Source organism: Pollachius pollachius, assembly GCF_949987615.1.
Source record: "Pollachius pollachius genome assembly, chromosome: 13".
Classification (NCBI taxonomy): Eukaryota; Metazoa; Chordata; class Actinopteri; order Gadiformes; family Gadidae; genus Pollachius; species Pollachius pollachius.
This window is the reverse complement of record NC_136946.1, coordinates 12,407,048-12,428,687: the sequence shown is the minus strand read 5'-3', so window position 1 is coordinate 12,428,687 and position 21,640 is coordinate 12,407,048. Positions and strand designations below refer to the sequence as shown.

At 44.1% G+C, this 21,640-nt stretch overlaps 3 protein-coding genes across 3 annotated transcripts; all 3 read left to right on the top strand.

The window, feature by feature from the left end:
- Positions 1-454: 454 nt before the first annotated feature.
- Positions 455-5,190, top strand: gjb9b (gap junction protein beta 9b). Its single transcript, XM_079749190.1, has 3 exons — positions 455-584; positions 2,802-3,332; positions 4,187-5,190. Exons 2-3 carry the CDS (start codon positions 2,943-2,945, stop codon positions 4,652-4,654), a joined length of 858 nt encoding a protein of 285 aa, XP_079605316.1. The 5' UTR covers positions 455-584; positions 2,802-2,942; the 3' UTR covers positions 4,655-5,190.
- A 451-nt stretch (positions 5,191-5,641) lies between these two features.
- Positions 5,642-13,100, top strand: pef1 (penta-EF-hand domain containing 1). Its single transcript, XM_079749433.1, has 5 exons — positions 5,642-5,766; positions 6,232-6,571; positions 9,349-9,504; positions 10,897-11,040; positions 11,395-13,100. Exons 1-5 carry the CDS (start codon positions 5,746-5,748, stop codon positions 11,622-11,624), a joined length of 891 nt encoding a protein of 296 aa, XP_079605559.1. The 5' UTR covers positions 5,642-5,745; the 3' UTR covers positions 11,625-13,100.
- A 663-nt stretch (positions 13,101-13,763) lies between these two features.
- Positions 13,764-15,682, top strand: smim12 (small integral membrane protein 12). Its single transcript, XM_079748890.1, has 2 exons — positions 13,764-13,801; positions 14,628-15,682. Exon 2 carries the CDS (start codon positions 14,662-14,664, stop codon positions 14,932-14,934), a length of 273 nt encoding a protein of 90 aa, XP_079605016.1. The 5' UTR covers positions 13,764-13,801; positions 14,628-14,661; the 3' UTR covers positions 14,935-15,682.
- Positions 15,683-21,640: the final 5,958 nt, after the last annotated feature.

Below are 21,640 nucleotides of genomic sequence, written 5' to 3'. Positions count from 1 at the left end.
GCAACTGGCACTGCCCTGAGAGGATAACCACTTGGCAAATGTACACGCGAGAGAAGCTCTCCAAACACACACACTGGATGCCAGCCATTGTGACACTTGATTCCATCCTTCTGCCCTGTGTGTCTACCTTTTCCTCTGTCAGTCGGTCCGTCTGTCTCTTTCTCTGTCTGGCTTGCTGCCCAAGGCCGTTCATGTGCCACGGCTGCAAAACGAGTCTTGGTTTTGACTCCTCTGTGTGTGTGTCTGTGTGTGTGTGTGTGTGTGTGTTTGTTTGTGTGTGCATAAAAATGTGTATGTGTGTGTGTGTGTGTGTGTGTGTGTGTGTGTGTGTGTGTGTGTGTGTGTGTGTTTGTGTGTGTATGTTTGTGTGTGTGCCACCAAAAGAGAAACCTACATCCCCACAAGCTGAATAAGAAGCGACGGTTACTAAGTAACAAGCTAATAAGCCAACCCTGCCCTTAATTCCTGAGGCAGGCTTGGTATGTCCAAACCTCACATCCGCAGTAGAACATAGTCAAGTTTGCCGTCCCAGGACCATATCTCCCGAATGATTCTATGACCTTCTCTCCCTCAGCTTCTCTGAGGTAAGTCACCACATGTTTCTTTATATTCTGTATTAATGAGGATTGTTTTTTTTTAATTAAATTATTAACATTACTGGCTGTACAGGGAATACAGAGGTGGTGCACATAGATTAGGGCACTCAAGAGTTTAATATAATGAACTCCTTAAGTGCTTATGGTGATTGTACAAATTAGTTGATAATGGATATTTTCCAGTGGGGGGCCCATTCTGTAATTTGGATGGATTTATTTTTAAAAGCCATTTAAGGTAAATATCGAACATTATATCTGCTGAAAAAGTACCAATGCAAACCCACAGCCATATTGATGTGATATGTTTGGAAATATATTGGGCTTAAATGTATTTAAGTCTGAATATGAACTTTTCTCCCGTGTGAGCACGGGAAAAAAGCTTGACGTACAGAAACTGACATTTAACATTCGAGCACCCCTGAGTGAGCGGTAAAGTTGAGTCATAACAACAGCAGCGGCAGTCTTTTGTATGGCCATTAGGTATGTGTATCCAATCCAACCGGTGGAACAAGGTCTTTACACCTTGTTGAGTACACAAGTGTAATGGTAAAACAGGGGTTTTTCCAGTGGCAAACAATGTGAAAATAAAGAGAGAAGGCACAAGATTAACTTTAGCTTAAGAAAGCAATACAACAGTTTACAAAGTTATTGTTAGGGATCATGAGGATAATGCGGATAATGGTAATCATAAAGACAGAGAGACACACAAAGACATACCATGCGTAGAGACTGACATACCACACTGCCTGGTGTCTGGGGAACAGTCAAAATGTACAGAATATCTAAATAACAAAAAAATAAATTATACATTCCAATGCGTGAGTTCCTCAAACATTTAAAAAAGAATACGGTTGGTTGTTTCATCTTCAATTACTTTTTTAAGGTTTCAGAAATACATAACCCCCTTTGGGAACTCGGTGACATTAAAGGTGAGCCTAGTGCAAACCAGCATAAGAATGAGATTATTTTTTTCTTCCTTTAAATTGTGTTTCTGGCTGCATTCAGCTTAGCTGAGCACTTTCTACACTATTTATTTTAATGGCATTTTGCTCTAGGGTGGGAGGGGAGAAAAAAAACAAGAAGAGGCGAAATGTTACAATGTGTACAATGCTGCGTATCTCTGCATGGAAATATAATGGATTAGCATTAGCATTAGCAATGACTGTAATACATCTCAGGATCAGCCTAGATGAGCTCAGGCTGTACCGAGGCTGTCCCAGTGGCAGGCTCAGAGAAGCTTTCATTAGAGATGAGATCAATTTCTTATTAAAAACATGGAAAGAGGGATACACAGCTATTCAGGACGCTGTGCAGAATCACAGACAAACACATGCATATGTAGAGCATACATGCACATCAGTTAAGCCCCTTTCAAACATAGGTCCCATTAAATTACTGTGTTCAACTTTTAGGCACTGCTTGTGATTTTCTCCTTTCACACATGCAGCTACGTTCTGGAAGATATCCGTCTTCCGCCCTTCCACACATGGCATAGCAATGCCGGAATAGAAGCTAGGACAATCCAGCAAATGGCTGTAATGCAATACTTATGGATGCCAGTCGCCATAAAACCTGCGTATTGAGAGGATCTTCCTTATTTCGAGCTTTCCAGAAGTTTGTGAAAAAGGGAACTTGTTTGCCAACAAAAGAAGCTGTGTTGATATTGTTATCGGATCACCCAAAAACCATTGGTGCGTCAGGATAAACAGTCGGCTTCAAATACGTCCTGAAAGAATTTTACGTCGTGGATGTGACCCTTTATGTGGCACTCCCTGCAATTTGACTGCTATCTTCCACAACACAGCGTACCGGCAGTGATCCTCAAATGTTGATGGGTCTTGAGCAGGCAAATTTCTGTTGCAGATTTCCCAGAATATTGATTCCTCAAGTTCACACATGACACGATACAGGAAATCTTGCAGGGTAGGACTGAAAAGGGCAATTAATTATATCTGCTTCATGGTGCCTGGCAATACAAAGTCATACAGTTGACTTGAACTGAAACAGAAACTCTCAAGAGTCTATATCATGTCCTGTCAGGTCATACCATTACACAACATCTGGCTCTCTCTCTTCAGATCTCCCTGGTGGCACTGCCTCTCTCTCTCCCCCGCCCCCTCCCCCACACCATCGTCATACCAGATCATGTGTCATATAATGCAACGTCATATCATGTATCTTATTCTTTCATATTTCCATCCATAGGGAAACGATTATTCACACATCCCCCATATCCTCGCCTCCTGATTGGTCAGGATCTTCTGAGGTTCCTCCTGGGTTTTCACCACTGCCCCCTGCCCTTCTTCAACCCACGTCAGCGGCGCGTCGGCGTCGGCCACAGCAGCCATGAACTGGTCCTCCTTCGAGGGGATCCTTAGCGGGGTCAACAGGTACTCCACGGCCTTCGGCCGCATCTGGCTCTCCATGGTCTTCATCTTCCGCGTGATGGTGTTTGTGGTGGCCGCGCAGCGCGTGTGGGGCGACGAGAGCAAGGACTTTGTGTGCAACACCGCCCAGCCGGGCTGCAGCAACGTGTGCTACGACAGCATCTTCCCCATCTCCCACATCCGCCTGTGGGCCATGCAGCTCATCTTCGTCACCTGCCCGTCGCTGATGGTGGTGGGCCACGTGGAGTACCGCAAGAAGAAAGACCTGCAGTACACCACCACGCACGAGGGCGCTCACCTCTACGCCCACCCGGGGAAGAAGCGGGGGGGGCTTTGGTGGACGTATCTGGTGAGTGTGATGACTTGTCTTGGGTAGTACGGCGCCTCTGTAGGGTCCGAAAGAGCTCTGATCTGTATGATACGTCTGGAGCAGGAGAGTGTTCTCGTACGGGAGGGTCGGCTGGTGGACTCCCAGACGAATGGGCTAGATTAGGTTCCTGATGTCCGCCTGTAGGCTTCTTGAGCAAGATGCATTACCTGTATCCCCTGCTCTTTCGACTCACAAATCAGCAGACAAGCTGAAATCCAGGGTGTTTCGCTTTCTTTTGCTTTGTGTTGGTTTCAACCAAGCATATTGCAGAAGGAGGGGATCTGTACACTTTAATTGGCTGACAGCGAACACAAGCTCGGTCAGCACTAGTAAACTTTTCCCAGTGGGAAGACGAGCTAAAACCTCCGGTCAGGACACTCACATTTTTAGAAAGAGTGTTTGTAAGTGTTTCAAAACAACACATTGAAGACTGCCCACTCTAGAAATGCACTTCCCAATCAGAAAGCTTCATCCAATTGCGCGAGGGAGATTATGTTTGATAGAATACTCCTTAACAAAGCAGGGAACAAGGCGTAGCTCCGACCGGTTCACTTTTTGTCTACTGGCCCAGGCTCTATGCCATCGCCCTAAAGTAGTGATCTCATAACCTAGAAGGACTGCTGGATCTGAGATGACCTGCTCCATCATAAGTCCCTTTGGCTAAAAGCATCTGCTAAATGACATCTGCTAAATTTAGTAATTAGTTATTGTTAAGCGGTCATGCTCGTATCTCTTTGGACGTTTTAACTACTGTGTCTGATGCCTGCGAGTAGCGGGCGTTGTGTGGGTGCTTGTATGTATATCAGTTAACCATCTCCTTCATGCCTTTGCAGCTCAGTCTGATCTTCAAGGCAGGATTCGACTCCGCCTTCCTCTACATCCTCTACTACATCTACGAGGGCTACGACATGCCCCGCCTCTCGAAGTGCAGCCTGGCGCCCTGCCCCAACGTGGTCGACTGCTACATCTCCCGGCCCACCGAGAAGAAGATCTTCACCCTGTTCATGGTGATCTCATCCAGCTTGTGCGTGCTCATGTGTATCTGTGAGATGGTGTACCTCGTCTTCAAGCGCTTCCAAAAGCAACTGGTTAAAAAGAGGGAGGCGGATAGTAGGATGTTCGCTGAACGCCACGAGATGAAGCCGCTGGCCCCGCCGCGGTCAGACTTCAGGTCGAAGATGTCCATCCGGGTGGACCCCACAAACACAGCGTCCATACAGAACCTGAACAACACAAAACGGGAGGAGCGCCCCCTAAGAAAAAGTGGAGAGGAGGACAAGGAAGAGAGGGAGAGGCCGTGAAAAAGAGCGAATGAGTCAGGGAGCTGATGTGCAGCCATGAGGTTAACTTTGAGCAGACTCTGTGGAGAAGATTTCAAAACAAACTCAGAAAACTCTTAAGATCTTCCGCCCAAACTTTGTCCATTAATGTCATGCTAAATGATATAGAATACATGAAAAATTAAACACTGCACTCAAAGAAATGAAGGGGATAATAAAAGGGAATGAAACAGGAAAAAAATGTTTTAACCCCATCATTCATTGTTGGAAAGGTTTGGTGGTTATCTGCAAACAAAATATTGCCTGTTTGAAAATTACTATTCTTGTATATATAATTTTATATTTCGTTTCTATGTGTATACCAAGGTTATGTAACTAGTATATCCAATTGAATATTTTCTTAAAAGATACACACTGCCCCCTAACGAAGAAATAAGATACAGCACAATAATAATTGTTACATTTTATATTTGACTGTATGTTAAAAAAAAATGTATATATTTATATTTACTCAAATAAAATCAGTAGCCTAAAGGATGAAGCTCAGCTTCGTCTTATAATCAAATCATATTGTTGGCCTCAAGTGGAAAGTATAAGTGCTTTCAGTCTGAAAAAGTCTTGTTACTTTTCCTTTTCCTTCGACTGTGTAAAATGAATCAGCAAAGTGTTTTTTTTATTTAAAAAACTATTCTCACAATTAATTCAAGTGTTGAACTATGAGAATGCGACGTAATTTCTGAAAAAAACAATGAACTATGTCTCACCATAGGCCTATATATCCTACTCGGCACTACTATAGGTACTACCTCATTACACCGTCAGAAAGATTGATATGGAAATGTTACATAAGAATGATAAACTATTCCGTCTTTGAACGCAAGAGCAGAAAGATGCAGAAAGACGAAAGAATGCGGACTTTGAGGTTGAGTTCGCCTTCTGCCGTTGACGATGAGTCATTGGTTCCGTCGTCATGGTTTTTTACACTCAGCCGTCCAATCAGCAGCCGCGCATGTGGGTGCGGCTGTGACACATAGGGAAATAAACCTCTGATGTTGCTTTTGCTTTGACCGCCAGTGCAGATGCGGTACTGGACCAAGTAAAGTCTGTTCAACATGAGTTTCCATTACGGCCAGGTAAAGATTATTTCATATTTGTAACTGGTATGGGAACTGCAAAAAGATAATACTTTAAACGTCAATAGTTGAATCAACCGGCCAAATGTTGAGCCGCTACAAAACCCATATAATTGAAGCCACGAAAAGTTGAATAAACATGTTTTAGTAGGCGCTAACGTATATACGTATATACGTTCATCTCCATAGTAGTTGGGCTTATAACGTTATTTTCTTTACAATTTAAGTATTGTCGCGGCAACTTCGGTCCAAAATCCGAGTTTCTGACTCGGTTTGTTTAGACTGGTTGAGTTAAGACTGACGCACTCGGCCACGCCCACCGACGTACGAGCTTCTGGGTTCCTCGAATAGTTTATAAAACACCAAGTCCATTGACACACTAACGCAATACATAGTTGTTCATCATGTGAGGTCATGTGCTCATTATGCATACCTGTTACAATCTAACTTTGATCACACTTTTAGGGCTATCCAGGAGGGACTCACCCCCCTCCAGGGTCACACGGTTCACACTACGGAGCTGGAACCGCAGGTCCCGCAGCCTCTCCTTATGGAGGAGCAGGAGGGGCGCCGTACGCCGGATATGGAGCCCCCGCCCAGGGGGTCCCTTATGGGCAGGGGCCGCGCGGTCCCAGTGGACCGTACGCAGGAGGGCACCCCCAGGCAGGACACCCGCAGGGAGGGCACCCCCAAGGAGGACACCCCCAGGCTGGGCACCCCCATGCTGGGCACCCCCAGGGTGGGCCATACGGAGGCTACGGTGCTCAGCCCCAAGGAGGATCCTACGGCCACCAGGGACCCGCAGGTACGCTGTGCTCCCACTTTTAATTAGAGGGGTTTAACAAGCAGACTGTAGGACGGACAGACAGAACGACGTGAGATGGAATAAACTCTGTTCAATCGGTCTTTACATGAAGGGACTGCAGATCGGGATCTCTGTCTCTGTCTGTGTGTGTCAAGAGGGAGGATGATGGATGGAGAGTGACTCACCTCTGATCCACCATGGCACACATACAGTGAGTCGTGTCCGGAAGACAGGGCTCAGTCTGTGCTGCGCGCATCTCCTCCTCCTCCAGCCGACACGTCCAGAGTGATGACTGTTGTGTGTGCATGCGCGCGCGCGCGATGGGTCGTTCTCCACCTGCTAAGGCTGAGTCACAGCCTGATAGTCCATGTTGCTATTAGTCCCCACAGGGACGGAATCCATCAGGTCTCTGGCCGTAACTGATCCCTTTGTGTCTCTGTCTCCCTGTCTCTCTCTCTCTCTCGTTCTTTCGTTCTTTCTTTCTTTCTTTCATCTTATATTCAATTTATTATTTCACATATTCTCCTGCCCATCTTGACAACCTAAGTCTCCTTCCTTCCGGCAGAGCAAACTTCATGTTTGACCGAATGATGTATCAAAGTAGAGGAAGTGTGAGGTTTAGAAATGTGACCTCGGACATCTTAAAAATGTTAATTGGCCAATCTGTAAAAGGATTGTGCACTTGGAAGGGTTCAGGAGAGTAGTTTGAATAGAGTTAAATTGGATTGCCTTGATTTAGCCTCTAACTTAAATGTGTACGACAGCAGCCCATATCTTAGCCAAAGGCTTTAGGGTTTATTTATTAGTTGTTTTCATTTTTTTCTTCATTTCCAGTAAAATTTGGCGTCAAAGAGACTAGAACGTTTGCACACCCATCCGCTGTGTATTATTTATGAATTATTTATTAAGGACAACATGATGTGAAATGTGGTTTCAAATGGTCACATAAGGACACTAAGTGCTGTTTTCATCCTTTTTTAAAGGATGAACTGCCAGCTCTTTCGTCCAATTCAAAACACATTTGTTAAGAGTATTCCCCTGAAACAGCCGTAGATGAATAGGCCCAGTGCCACAGTTGTATACAAATTTTCATCTTCTGTTTATGTTGTTTTAAGTTATTACCGGGATAATGTAGGAGCTACGATGTCCGACTCCCAGCTGAAAGCAGCCGTCTTCCATCCCCAAGGTCAGCAGCTACCTGCCGGCATCCTTGAGCAAGCTGTCTTACCTCATCTGGTCTTATGTTCGCTTTATCTGAATTCACTGGATCCCTTACGGAAACACTTTTTTGAATAAATTGAGAAATAGTCAAACATAAATACTAATTAATTAATTTGGCTATCGGATTTGTGCCAAGCTTGATCCAGTTATTTAGATTCATTGTTAAACAAATTATTGCGTATTTTAGCCACAAGATGGTGCTGTAATTAAACATTCAATCTCCCTCAAATCTCCTTGGCAATAGTTGAGCTACCATATGCTTGACTAAGCCTTAATCATAACCTACAATATCCATATGATGCAATATTAATAGTTTCACACACTCCACCAGCAAGATGTATAAAATCAAGCTTGAGATCGCTGTAAAGTTTCATGCCAATCCTTTATTTGTCCTACAACCTCCAAATTAACCCGAGCTCAGTGACATAGACGTCTATTGTTGCTTTAAAATACATTAAAACAAGTCACAAGGCATCCTGTAGCTGGGCTGAATCAATCCTCTGCGTTGTCACTCCTATAGTGTCTGCAGTAGGAAAGCGGTGGACAAGACAGATTTGATCTTAAGGAAAGGGTATCCACATGCACAGGGGTTTGTGCATGCATTTTATCCTTGTGATTTGAAGTTAATTGTGATTTTTGGACAACAATGAAGCACCATTTCACTGGTAAGTGTCAGATTACAGAAATCACAGCTTATACTTGTCAGCAGTTTGTTTTTTTCCAAGAGACGAGGCCCTCTGCCATATAGAAACAAGATTTATGCGACTGAGAGTTTTTGTTGGATGTCATGGCTCGTGGCATTACGTTTGATTTTCCACTCTAGTGATATGCGTTTGTGAGAATATGGGACACTAAACCACTGTTTCCCACATCTATAACCATACTTTGTTCACAAGAAATGTCTAGTTTTAAACACATTGTTAAACATTGAGAGTGTTGCACAACTAAAGAACATGAGTTATTTTGAATACTTTCTGAAAACACAAATGGCAACACTTCTATTCCCCAAATAAAGAAAGCAACCTCTTTCAACCAAAGCTCATGCTTTTCTTATTTCTTTTTTAGGCAACAATAGATGTATTATTTCATGTGATCAGCTTTAGGGTATAAACCGGCAGAAAGCTTCAGACAGTTCGTGCTTGCATGGGTTTGTTGGGTCTTATCCCCTAAGAAATAACTATTTTCTCATCAGTCAGTTTAACTTATTTGCCGTGAAAGTTTGCTCTTCTTGTTTTGCCTACTTTTTAATCCTTTAGGGTATAGGGTAAAGTCAGTATGTGTTTGGCTATTGAAATAAATTTTGATTCACCCCCGGTTACAACTAAAAGCTAAAGGTATAGTTTAAACCTGAGGTTCCCAGGAGAGAAACAGATTAGGAAATTAAAAGTGTGCTCTGAAATATTTTGACTCAAGGTCTGGATTTTCAATTCCTAGACTGGCCATAAAGCCTAAAGTCTCAAACCTAAAGTCTGAAGAAATCCGTCCCAAGACCCAACACTGAACCACCGTCATACCCCAGTACGTCATCCTCATCCCTCTCCTTTTCTCCTGCCCAGGCAACGTCCCACCTGGGGTGAGTCCCGAGGCCTTCCAGTGGTTTCAGACTGTGGACACGGACCACAGCGGCTCCATCACTCTGAAGGAGCTGAAACAGGCGCTGGTCAACTCCAACTGGTCTGCCTTCAGTGACGAGACCTGCCTGATGATGATCAGTAAGTCAAGGACTGTTTTATAAGTGGGGCCAGGGCCATCGGACTGCGGGTATAAGGTACAGAGCTGTTGGGGGGGGCCCAAGGCAGAGGGGGGCCCATGAAAAAAAAAAAAAAAAAAATTATGTCTTTAGAATTTTCTACCATCCCCAAGTGGTAGGAGACGCACACTGCGCTCACCCCCCACCCCCCCATCAACAATTGTTCTTCTGCGCAGGGGGCTGGTAGGGGGAATTCGGGGGGGGGGGGGGGGGCCATCAGTACCTCGTCTATTCAGGGCCCAGAATTTGGTGCTACGGCCCTGAGTGGGGCTGCCACTTAACCCCATTGTTAACATTAAGCTTAGCGGTCAATTACCTAGTCTAATAAAGAGGTAACACATAATGGTAAAGGCACATCAAAAGTTAACTAGGGCCAAAACAAGTTCTGCATTTACATTGTCTGGTTAAAGATTAAAGCAACCTCACGTATGTTTCTGAACACCATTAGTAGGGCCTTGGTATTTCTGTACTTGGCAAATGACTCGGTCATTGAAATAAGGATCAATTAGTTTCTTCTTGCCTAATGACTAAAGCAAGCTAAATATTCATTGCCTAATCGTGTCATCACTATTGAGAACGGGGATGTTGACGATGAGAGTCGGCCGCTCAGCCCCCTTCGTACTGAAGGGGTGGCGTCGGCTGCTTTTTCTTCCCTCCCGCATTTTAAATGTATTTCTTTCCCAGGCAGAATGATAAATTCTGCTTGTTTATCTAAGCAAGCTCAAAGAAGAGTTCCCCCTCAAGGACAACCGTGATGAAAGTTGAGGAGAACAAAGGCAGGGGCGATGCAAGGACTATGAATGATGAATGCAATAAAGGCATTCTGCTATTTTCCATGTGGTCAACTCTCACAGCCTTAGGGACTGGGTAGGAGGGCAGAGAACGAAACAGAGTAGATGGATGAGGGATACGAGAGAGTGTTGCTAACCGTAAACCTCCCCCCAATTACCTGAAGAGAGGAGCCGTTTTGGCCCCCAACTGGTTCTGAATTGTGATTATAATTGTATATGGGAGGCCACATCAGAGCTAAATTTCCTGTCAAAGTTGTTGAAGGACAATAAAGTTTTGAAACACCAGGGTGTCTATGGAGCCAGTCAGGCGCTGAACCCAATGCCACAATCCCTGCGTTTCACTCTGATAACCAGTGAAGGAGGCTATTCAGTTACTGCAATCCATTACCGCAATGAGAAGTGTGTGACTTGACTCACTGCGTGTGTGTGTGTGTGTGTGTGTGTGTGTGTGTGTGTGTGTGTGTGTGTGTGTGTGTGTGTGTGTGTGTGTGTGTGTGTGTGTGTGTGTGTGTGTGTGTGTGTGTGTGTGTGTGCTTGTGTGTGTGTGTGTGTTTTGTCCTCAGACATGTTTGACAGGACACGGACGGGGCGCATTGACGTGTTTGGCTTCTCTTCGCTGTGGGGCTTCATGCAGCAGTGGAGGGCTCTCTTCCAGCAGTACGACCGAGACCGCTCTGGGACAATCAGTGGCACCGAACTGCACCAAGGTGTGTGTTTTAATGTTCCTCTATACATTTTCATCATCATCTTACTTTTTTTACGTATAATCTGCCTGGACACTGATATGACGGGCAGGTGTTGATTGGGTCAAAAACATTTATTTTGAAGCAGATGCACAAAAGGTTAATTGGGGTCCAAAACAGAGCTAGAAATGGGGTCAAGGCCATAAAGGTGGGCAACCACCGCCCAGGTTACTATAATATCCGCCTCTATTTCTTTCCTCATCTGTATATGTCTTTCTGTCTGTCTGTGTCGCTCTCTCTCTTTCACTCTCTTTTTTTCCTATCTGTCCCTCCCTCCCTTTCCCCTCTCCGTCTGTCTTCACGGCGTCACCCCCCCAGCCCTCGGCCAGATGGGCTACAACCTGAGTCCCCAGTTCACGGAGACCCTGGTAGGTCGCTACGCCGTCAGGGGCGGCCGGCCGGGCATCCAGCTGGACCGCTTCATCCAGGTGTGCACACAGCTGCAGAGCATGACCCAGGCCTTCAGGGAGAGGGACCAGGCAATGACCGGCAATGTCCGCCTCAGCTACGAGGACTTCCTCTCCGGGACCGTCCAAAGGCTCATGTGAAAACCCCCCCTCGGTTACCTTTTGCTGTAGTGTTGCCTCTATGCCGGTCCACATTACCACGGTGGTGTTGCCAGGGTAAAGTGGACTTGAAGTGAATATTGATTGATTACACATTTGAGAAGACCAAAGCCCTTTCAGCATACGTTTTCATTACGCAAAGTGACTTTATGAAAACTATGGAAAGAGATTGCAGTTTTTTATCTAAATGAAAATGGCTGGCTGGATCAGAGTTTCACTTTGTGTAAGTGTGTGCAAGCTCATATTTTAAAGAAACAATTGCTCAGGTTTCACAATTGTTGAGGAAGAGGGCCTTTAGTTATTGATGAAACTGCGTTAGAACTTTCCTTCTTATTAATTCCCTTATTTAGTTTGATTATTAATGACTGAGAGCACTTCTGAAGGGCACATCTTATAACCAAGAGCACCTCTGATGTTGCTGATGATAAGGCGTTAGATGTTAAAGCTATTACTATAAATTGATCTATAGATCTGAATTATTCACATTTCCTTCAGGGCTCAAGCAGTGCAATATAGCTTGACTCATCCAAGAAGGGAGGACTTGAATGAAGAATATTATATATATATATATATATTCTCGGATAGACCTTGCAGTGATAAACATCATGAAATGGAGTGTATTTGTGATGGGGGATTTTTGCCAGTTCAAACAGAATATTAGCTCGAGCTAAAACAAAGTATATTTTTGACTTGACCTTTTTCAATAGTATGAAAGTAGAATATGAACACGGCGAAAAAGATTCACCGTATATGATTGATTATAGTGCCATTTTCTTTTTACACATCTGAAAATGTACCATATCAGATGATTTTTTTTATACTATACTGATCCCAATCCTTCAACAGAACAACATTGACACTTTTGGTACACCAGGGATGACCGCAATAAGACCCAACAGTCGTCTCCTTCTGTAACATATCTGTGAGGTTTCCATACTACCTTGATTATACTTCTAGGAGGTGTGTGATTCACTTTGTGAGCCTATGTAAATGTGGCGGTCACTCCATCTTGCTGCTAAAGAGCATTTTCTTCCTGATTGAAGATACATGTGCATACAAAAGACGCTTATTTTGCCAATATTGTTTCTGCGGGACCATTAGTATATCATCTATCTTAGATGTCTTCCAATGTTATATACCTACCTTTGTGCCATTACGATTTACAACATATATGGATGACTTTACTGGCTAATTACGGTGATAAGTGTTTTTTTAAGACGGTCAATTAAATAAATGTATAAAATGAATTAGTTGTATGGTTTTGATGCTAACCAACTCCTGTTATTTGTATTTGTAGCTGAAGAATTTGTGGGGTTTTTTGCCCGGTTACAATTTTATAATTGCATACTATACTTTCACTAGTACTTTTTTAATGTTACCTTTTAGAATCAACCTTCTAACACATTTGCTATGGCTAAAAACAGAATATAACAATATGCTTCAAAGATTGAAGACGTATTGTTGAGGAACTTATTCTGCCATTATTGTACAGTGCATGTTTTTGTTCTGGGCCACAGGAAATCTGCATAATCTCTAAGCACCCCCATAAAAACGTTTCCTTCTGCCTCCAAGAGTGCATGTTCTAACCCATTTCACAAAGCATGCCAAGAACCTCTTTTACAGGAGTCGGTCGGATCAATGCATTTGATGCAAAGTGTAGAGGAAATGTTAATTATTGAAGATGAACAGGGATGGGTTTCCAAATGATCCTAGAAATATATATATCTACATGTCTATAGAATATATCAAGTCTAATATGCTGTCAAGTCTAATATGTTTACCAGTGTATATACCAGTATCAAGATTGGATTGTAATACTTAGAGCCAATTATGTTATGTCTAAATCATTATGTTAAGTGTTCTAACAGTCCTCCTACAAGCATGCGGCACACAGTATTATTATGTGTAGATAATCATAACTTTAAAGGTCACCAATTGAGGTAGGGCAAGTTCGGATCAAGTTGTTTGAAGGTGGTATTAATTAACTTCGGAGCACTACGCAGTTTGACCGCTAGATGTCAATAAAGCATAAAGAAAAGCACTTTTAGATCGTTTCCATTGGCAAGCGTCATGATCTTTACAGCCAATGAAATGGATCGGTAAGGAGCTCCACAGCCACTGGCGGAAGTAACGTTCTACCTTGTGTTAACGTGTTGAAGGTGAGTTAAAAATAACACCGGTATTGGTTAAATACAACATTATTACACCAAATTCGTGTTTCATGTACTTGGCGTTTCCGTTGTCAATACATGTATTGTTTAATTAACGTTACAGGCATTGGAAGAGCTTTAGCTTGACCAGATGACATTTAGCGCCACTATATTACTAACGTTATGTATATAATCTAATCAGCAATCTAGTCTGAAAAACCATCTAAACGACTGTTCTCGTCACATATAAAACAAAAACAATTACAATACGCTATTTACAGGTAATAGCAAATGTTCATGACCCTGAGTTGTCATTCGTTTGAATGATTAGTGTTGTCTAGTAAGACAATATTTGGGTGTCATACTATGGCGCAGGGCTAATTTCCTCGGAGTTTGGCGGTTTATCCACATGTGTAAAGTAGTTGCTGCAGTTGAAACGCTTTGCATCCAGGCAGGGTAGACTGTCAAGTGGTCTACCTCGAAACTCGATATCTGCTTTATATTTAAAGCACATATACGTTCCCTGGACTGCAGGATATAGAGAATATACACCATAAGCTGTGTATAAATATAGACCTACTTGCTTAAATGGTCGGTTATAGGAGAAGGTGCATTTTATCAAGCGAAAGCTAATGGATGAATGAAATCAATGCTGTTTTTTGGGACAAAACCATAAACACAATCTCCATCGAAAATGACGTCAAATGTAGAAAACAATTATATCCACTCCAGTTTGTTCATGAATAAGCTCAAACTGCCCTGTGCAATATATAGAGTGATATTATAATTGAATATCAATATCAACACCCCCTCCATCCCACCCATCCATCTATAGTCTCTGCCAGCTGGACGTGCACGGTACAAGCATCATGTGGCCATTGGTGTGGATGAGCATGCGGACCTACGCCCCCTACGTCACTTTCCCTGTAGCCCTGGTGGTGGGCGCCGTGGGATACCAGCTGGAGTGGTTTATCCGGGGGACGCCCAAGCCCCGGGAGCAGAAGAGCATCCTTGAGCTTAGGGAGGAGAGGAAGCTGGAGGAGCAGGACGGCACGGACGGCACCCAGGTCCGGAGCCTCAAAGACAAGCTGGAGTTTGCGCCGAGAGCGGCCTTGAACAGGAACCGGCCCCAGGAGAGCTAGGCCCTGTATCAAAGGCTAGGAGACTGATCAGGGGCCGTCGGGCTGGACTAAGGTACCAGTATGACTGGCTCCCTACCTCGGAGAGATGGAAGCAAATGAGCCGAATTACAAGTCACTTCCCATGCCTGCTCTAAGTCAACCCCAAGTCCACCGTGAGCATTAGCATGGCCCTGACATCGCTGTAATTGTGACCTTGTGGACAAGGTAAACCGAGAGGATCTGTTTGAGGAAGTATTAATTTTAATTACCCCCTCCCCCCAGACTCTTACTTGTTTACCCCGCCAAACTATAACCGCTGTAATCACATTCACAGCACAACTCTATTAAGCTGGAAATGACATTGTTTTCCCTCCAGGCATTCGAACTTGTGACTCGTCATGTTTTTATTAAATGGCGTGTTGATTTGCCCCTTCTGATTACACCACAAGACTGCAAAGAAGCTTTCTGTCTCTGACTTGTCCTCTGTGATCTCTGTGCTGGGTTTTAGGGAAGTATTGTGGGATGGGGAATATCTGGAGCCATGTGTAAAATCGAATTGGTTTGGGCTATTAGTCTCTTTCATGTTGGGATACAAGGTTAAACAAAGTCTGTTTCCATTTGGTTCCTTTGGGCCGGTATTCATGCATAACTTTGTTAGGCTTTCATTTTAGAAAGTCTGGACAGATTGTACTGACAATGGGTTCAAATAATTAGCTATTGAAATCTACACAAATATAGTATATTTAATCTGAGCTTTAAGCAAATGTTTTGTCACAATATTCATGTAATAAAGTAAATGACGACCGGAATTTCAGTGGTGCATTTCATGATTTGACCAGACTTAATCATTGCAGCACAGGACCATGATTTGTATCAGATTGAAGATCTTTCCATGCAAAAAGACAATAAGACGGTTTTGTAAATGAATGATAATACAAGTGATTGTGCCATTTCTGATTCTAGATGTGCAAGAAGAACCCTTTCTTTGTGTTTTTGGTCTTCAGATGAATAGTTGCATAATGTTTCTGGTTCTCAGAAGAAGGGTTTCTTTCTGTTTCTGGTTCCCGGATGAACCCATTCTTAGTGTTTCTGGTGTTCAGACGAACCCTTTCTTTGTGTTTTGTTGATCTAATGGCTACTACCTTATATGCACATTGCAAAAGTCACGCATACTTCCAGACAGACAAATGTAAAACAGTCGTCCGGTCAACACTTCATGCTCCAGTCCTGCAGCCTTTCCTGAGTAAGGGGAGGATTGCATGATAACCTTTCCTGTGTGCCAGGGAAAGTCATGCTGTGTTACCCTGCCAGCGTTGGCTCAGGTTTTCCTGTCCCGTTTGTACACAGACATACGTGTAGTCTGCTATCAGAGGAACAGCGGCTCCACAGTAACCTGGGCTGTTTATGTTCTGCATGGTAATTATTGCCAGCTGGGTAGAAAGTTTCCATAAGTAACAGACCATCTAGCTATTAAGAAGGAATTAGGTGGTAGGCCTGTGTGTGCGTGTGTTTGTCAGTGAACACACACCAAAGGCCCCTTACTGCGGTCGTCCCTATTTCAACAATCGAATGACAGGTAGGCCCCTAGAACAATGCTCGCCCCCCTCAGGTTTGGATGGCCCTGTGGGAACCTCACTCTGATCCTAAGGAAAGGGAGGTAGGTGAGTGGGTGGGTGGGAGGGGGACTTGAGCATGAACAAAATCTCCATTGTTCTCTGCATGATAGGATAATGGGTGCGGAAGATGCTGGCTCCAGCCTTTTTTCTTTGGTGGTGGCTCCAGCCAGCATCCTGCAGCATGAGGGGGCCTGACCGCGATACCCTCAGCCCCACTGAACAATACAGGCCGTCTGCCTAACGGGAGGCTCACTGCACTCCCTGAATTACAAACACACCAAACACACAGTCCAATAACAGAAACTGCAACACAGGGGAAGCAACGCATCAAAACTCAAGATCGGAAGAGAATCAGATCATAAAAGCCATGTATATCCCCCCTCCAATCCTTTAAAGTAAATTTAAAAAAAAAAAAGTGAGTAGTTAAGGGAAGCATTGTTGAATGGAATTCTTGTTCTTATGCATTATTGGGAATATTGGCAGGTTTGACCACACAGTATAGAATTGTCTTCTGTACGTGCTACTAGGTTGCAGGTCCAAGCAGCCCTTTTAGCAGTTTGTCCTAATGAACCTGCTTTGCCTGTAATGGATACAAAAGCAATACAAACATACCTACACACCCGTCTCCATTCCACACACATCTCTATGTGCCACGACTGGCACCAGGCCTGCTTTGGCACGGCGCCTGCACCACAGGTCTCGTTGAGCATTGGTCTTTTGGTCAGCAAGGGCCTGGCATGAAGTCAGCCCAGAACTAAGGGGAGCCAACCTAAACAATGCCACAATGCCCACGGCTGCCCCATTGTCGGGTCTAAAGTGCAGGGACTGATCCCCGGGGAAAAACAATGCAGGGACCGGATCCAGAAGGGGACCCATTTCCGCTTTCTGCCGTCTAAATTTACACCGTCGTGGGGTAGCGTGTGCCTGAACTGGGTGGGGGATTGCGATATTGTTATGGGAACATAATAGGTCGTGTGCTGGGACTTTAAATGTAATTATAGTTCTTGTTGTTTCTTTCTTTTACAACGGCAAAGCCAAATGTTTATTTTTTTCCTGCCAAATTCCCTTTCAATACTAATTAGAAAATCTCATTGTGTGTGTGTGTGTGTGTGTGTGTGTGTGGGGGGGGGGGGGATGTTCAGATGTGCCATTGGGATGCACATTGGTCCTCCGCAAGAATCAGGCTCTCCGCAAACAACGGGACTACAAAGCAAGACTACTTTGGCCCCGCATGCAGAAACTGAACTGGCACACAGCTGGTTTTCATGAGAACCTAAGCCCTGGCACGGCTGCACACATCCCCACAGAGGGGAGAGTTTAGTTTTTTCTGGGCATGTGAAGCCTGGAAGACCTACCAGGCCCCAGCCCCACCTCCACTGATGCAGTTGGCTCGGACCCTCTATATGATTTCACAAGGGTTTGTGATGTAATCACATATGCGTTATGTGCTCATTCAACCGGCTTTATGTGTGAGCGTGTGCTACAAGGATGACTATTGTCACACCGGGTCAGCTGCAACAATGATAGGAAACGCAGTGACAATACCGGTTGATTCCCAGAGGCTGGGCGTGCGACCTGAGGGAGAGACACACATGGGGTCTCTCTCTCTCTTTCTTTCTCTTTCTCTTTCTCGCTCATTGTCTCTCACGCTCTCTTTCGCTTTCTCTTTCTTTTTCTCTTTCTCTAACACTTTGTCTCTCTCTCTCTCTCTCTCTCTCTCTCTCTCTCTTCCTCCAACTACTCCTCCCTTATCCAGCACAATGCGACAAAGTTGACAATGCAAACAAACGATGGAAGTGGTCTAGACATGGAGGAATACAATGCATGAGCGGATGCTGTCACTTACGGTCCCCTCTGTCTTGAATGGAGTCACTCAACTCCTAATCATTGTAGATTAAAAGCACGGCCCATCTTCAGAAGGGCTGGGAGCGTCGCAGTGTTTTTCAGGATTTTCTTTGTTGCGTTTCGTTCTGGTTGTTATTTATAAATGAGGCTTATATGATTCAACGATAAGCTAGACTCAAACTTTTAATTTCGCTTTGCCGTTTGCTTTTTTTGACTCGCCCCATTTATGACTCCGCTGATGACGTGTGTCTGTGAGCCTCGCTCTGCAGGGGGTAGCAATTTGCTTGTGTTATTGGTTCAGAGGGAAGGAACAGACCTGAAAACCAGGCTTCATAGGGAGAGAAAGCGGATGTGAAACGGCTTGGCAGAGCGGACGGCCGTTTTGGACCACCCAGTGCAATCTGTTCCATGACCCTTCGGCTTTGTTAACACACACACACACACACACACACACACACAGCCATAAACTCAAACGGCAACACAAGCATATATTCAAGAGAGCATTAATACAGACGAGCATTCACACAAATGCTGAGACATGAACAAACACAGGCACACAAACACACAAACAGACACACACACACACACACATAAAATTACACAAAAATGGCAACACAAGCATATACATTCAGGCATGCCCATGCAAATGCACGCACACACACACACAGAAATACACACACACACACACACACACACACACAGATGCATACATGTACACAAACATACACACACACACACACACCTGGACTGAGATCAGGACACTGCCAGAGTTGTTTGAGAACAGGCTTTAAACGGCCCACTTTGGCTTGCTCTATGCAGAACATTAGCTCAACAGTTTCTGCCAATTTACTGTTCAAACTAGAATCGTACAGTAAACCCTGGCCAAACAATGCACACTTTCTAAATAAGTTAACAATAACCCTGAGAGTTTTCAATCAGCATTTACCAATCCATTGAAAGTTGGATAGAAAGCTTGCATCTGAAATGCTGATGAAAGACAACACCCTTTGAGTTATAGACTTATCGGGTCGGGGTTGTAAAGTCAGCTCCTTTCATGAGAACTCGCCCCATCTGAACTTCCTGTCATCCCCCGCAACCACTTCCTCCCATCTCCGATACAGATGCATTTGCATGTGGTGTGGGTCTCTTTGGACCGATACATGGTTACTTCACAGCCAAATAGACACTCCCTTGACATCAATCAACTGTTTTTAGTCAAATAATTCCCAGTCCCTCTTCGTCTGAATGAGAATCAAGAAGTAATTGATCCCATCCTGCAAAATACCAATTGTGTAGCACAATATAAAACCATCCACAGAGATAGAAGGCAGAGAGGATTTTATCACCTGAGTAGCATAATGGAGTGTGTGTCCTGGGACTTCTAAACAACAGACAGAGTGAGGAAGTGCTCCCAGTTGTACTCATTTACACTGGCATATAAATGATGTTGTTTAGTTTTGCTGCATCCAGAGCTGCTGCTGCTGTTTTAAAAAGAAAAGAAAAAACAAGAACCATTAAATCACGTGAGTTGTTTTGTTTGCTTCCTGTTATATTTTCCTATTTCTGCCGGCTGGCTTTAATGCTGGATGGCTCAGCCAGCCTTCCTGCTGTAATAATGTGTTTGTATCACATCCAAAGGTCCTTACCGTGATCCCAGTCTTCAGTATGGTGACAGCATAGCAGGAAGTATATAGTCGGCGCAAGGTAAAATAATATGGATAGTGTCTCACCGCAAGCAATCAAACAAACACCACAATATCCAGAAAAACTTGGTCATAAAAACGTCACACAATATCGTGTATATATATATATATATATATATATATATATATATATATATATACACGGTATACTCTTATGGAGTGCAATCCACGCAGCATACCAAAGAGAAGTCTTTATCAAATATCAGGTGTTGTATTAACACGTACTGATAAGAAAACACATGAAATCAGATTCAAAAATAGCAAAAATCTTGGTCATTTTTACACCCAGAACTTAATTGCCTGTAAACAAAACAGTAGTCATTCTTTCCATAGCATTTAATTAATATTATTAAAAAACCTTTTCACATCAATATATTACCTTCCACTATTTGAACACTATTTTTCAATGTACTGCGAAGCCTGTACCGAATTGAACAATACGATGGCAATTACATGACAGCATATACCTTCATTACAACCTCATTTTAAACAATGTTCATACCTCTATGAACCTCCCATTCTTCCCTAGTTTACAGCATAATATTTTCTTCCTGTTTTTCCCTTACCACAGTACAATATGATTGCCAGGTCTCAGTTCTACATCTAGCTACAATATGAGCAACACTTTGTGTGTGTGTGTGTGTGTGTGTTTGTGTGTGTGTGTGTGTGTCTGTGGTTGTGTGTGTGTGTTTTTTTGTATATTAATGTGAATGTGTGTGTTTGTGTTGGCCTGTCTGTGCGTGTCTGTATGTGTGTTTGTTAGTGTTTGTGTGTGTAAATTTGCCTCTATTTGTGTGTAGTGTGTATGTGTGTATTTTGCGTGGGTGGTGTATGTGTGTGTCACCACCCCCTTAGGGAATAGAGTCAGCCCCAGAGTCTGGCACATTCCACCACAGTCCAGTTGTCCAAGTGGAGTATAGTCATGTGCGTAGAGTAAAGGGGAGGGGGAATGACTGTTAGGACCATAAAGACCAGAGACCGTTTTCCTGTGTATGATCCAACCCCATGCTATGTTTCTCTCACTTTACGGTAACCGACTCCCTGAGAGGCTGCTGCAAGGGACTGGCTCGATCAGACCTCAGTGGAACCCGTTGTAAAAGCACCATCATCCGGCCTACTTCCCTCTATCACGTGTCCCCCCTGGCTCCTCCAACACCGCAGCCCCACACCCTTTCTATTCCAAGCTATCTCATGACTGCGATCTCCTCTCATGCTCATATTCTTCACCAAGCATCAGTCCCCCCTCCCGGCCCCAGCCCCGCCCCCTCCCGCCGTCCTCCCACCGTCCTCCTCGCCTCCAGGGGAAGCGTTTTCAAAATGTTTTTTTTTTTTTTTTTAACTGCTCCATTTATCTGTTAAAGGCTCTGCTTTAAAGTCTCTGAATGTTCTGGGCCCTGGAGGGGAAAGGGTGGGGGGGGCCTTCTCTGTGACACAGCTCTTCTGTTTGTTTTGAACATTTTGACGCTGGCGCAGTGTCTGTGTGCGTGTGCGTGCGTGCGTGCGTGTGTGTGCGTGTACGTGTGCGTGTGCGTGTGCGTGTGTGTGTGAACAAAGCCGAAGGGG

Excerpts from the sequence above, each read along its gene's own strand:
- gjb9b (XM_079749190.1), top strand. The coding sequence starts at position 2,943 with ATGAACTGGTCCTCCTTCGAGGGGATCCTTAGCGGGGTCAACAGGTAC. Across the intron at positions 3,333-4,186 it reads GGCTTTGGTGGACGTATCTG|CTCAGTCTGATCTTCAAGGC; the intron begins GTGAGTGTGATG and ends ATGCCTTTGCAG.
- pef1 (XM_079749433.1), top strand. The coding sequence starts at position 5,746 with ATGAGTTTCCATTACGGCCAG. Across the intron at positions 9,505-10,896 it reads GACCTGCCTGATGATGATCA|ACATGTTTGACAGGACACGG; the intron begins GTAAGTCAAGGA and ends TTTTGTCCTCAG. Across the intron at positions 11,041-11,394 it reads TGGCACCGAACTGCACCAAG|CCCTCGGCCAGATGGGCTAC; the intron begins GTGTGTGTTTTA and ends TCACCCCCCCAG.
- smim12 (XM_079748890.1), top strand. The coding sequence starts at position 14,662 with ATGTGGCCATTGGTGTGGATGAGCATGCGGACCTACGCCCCCTACGTC.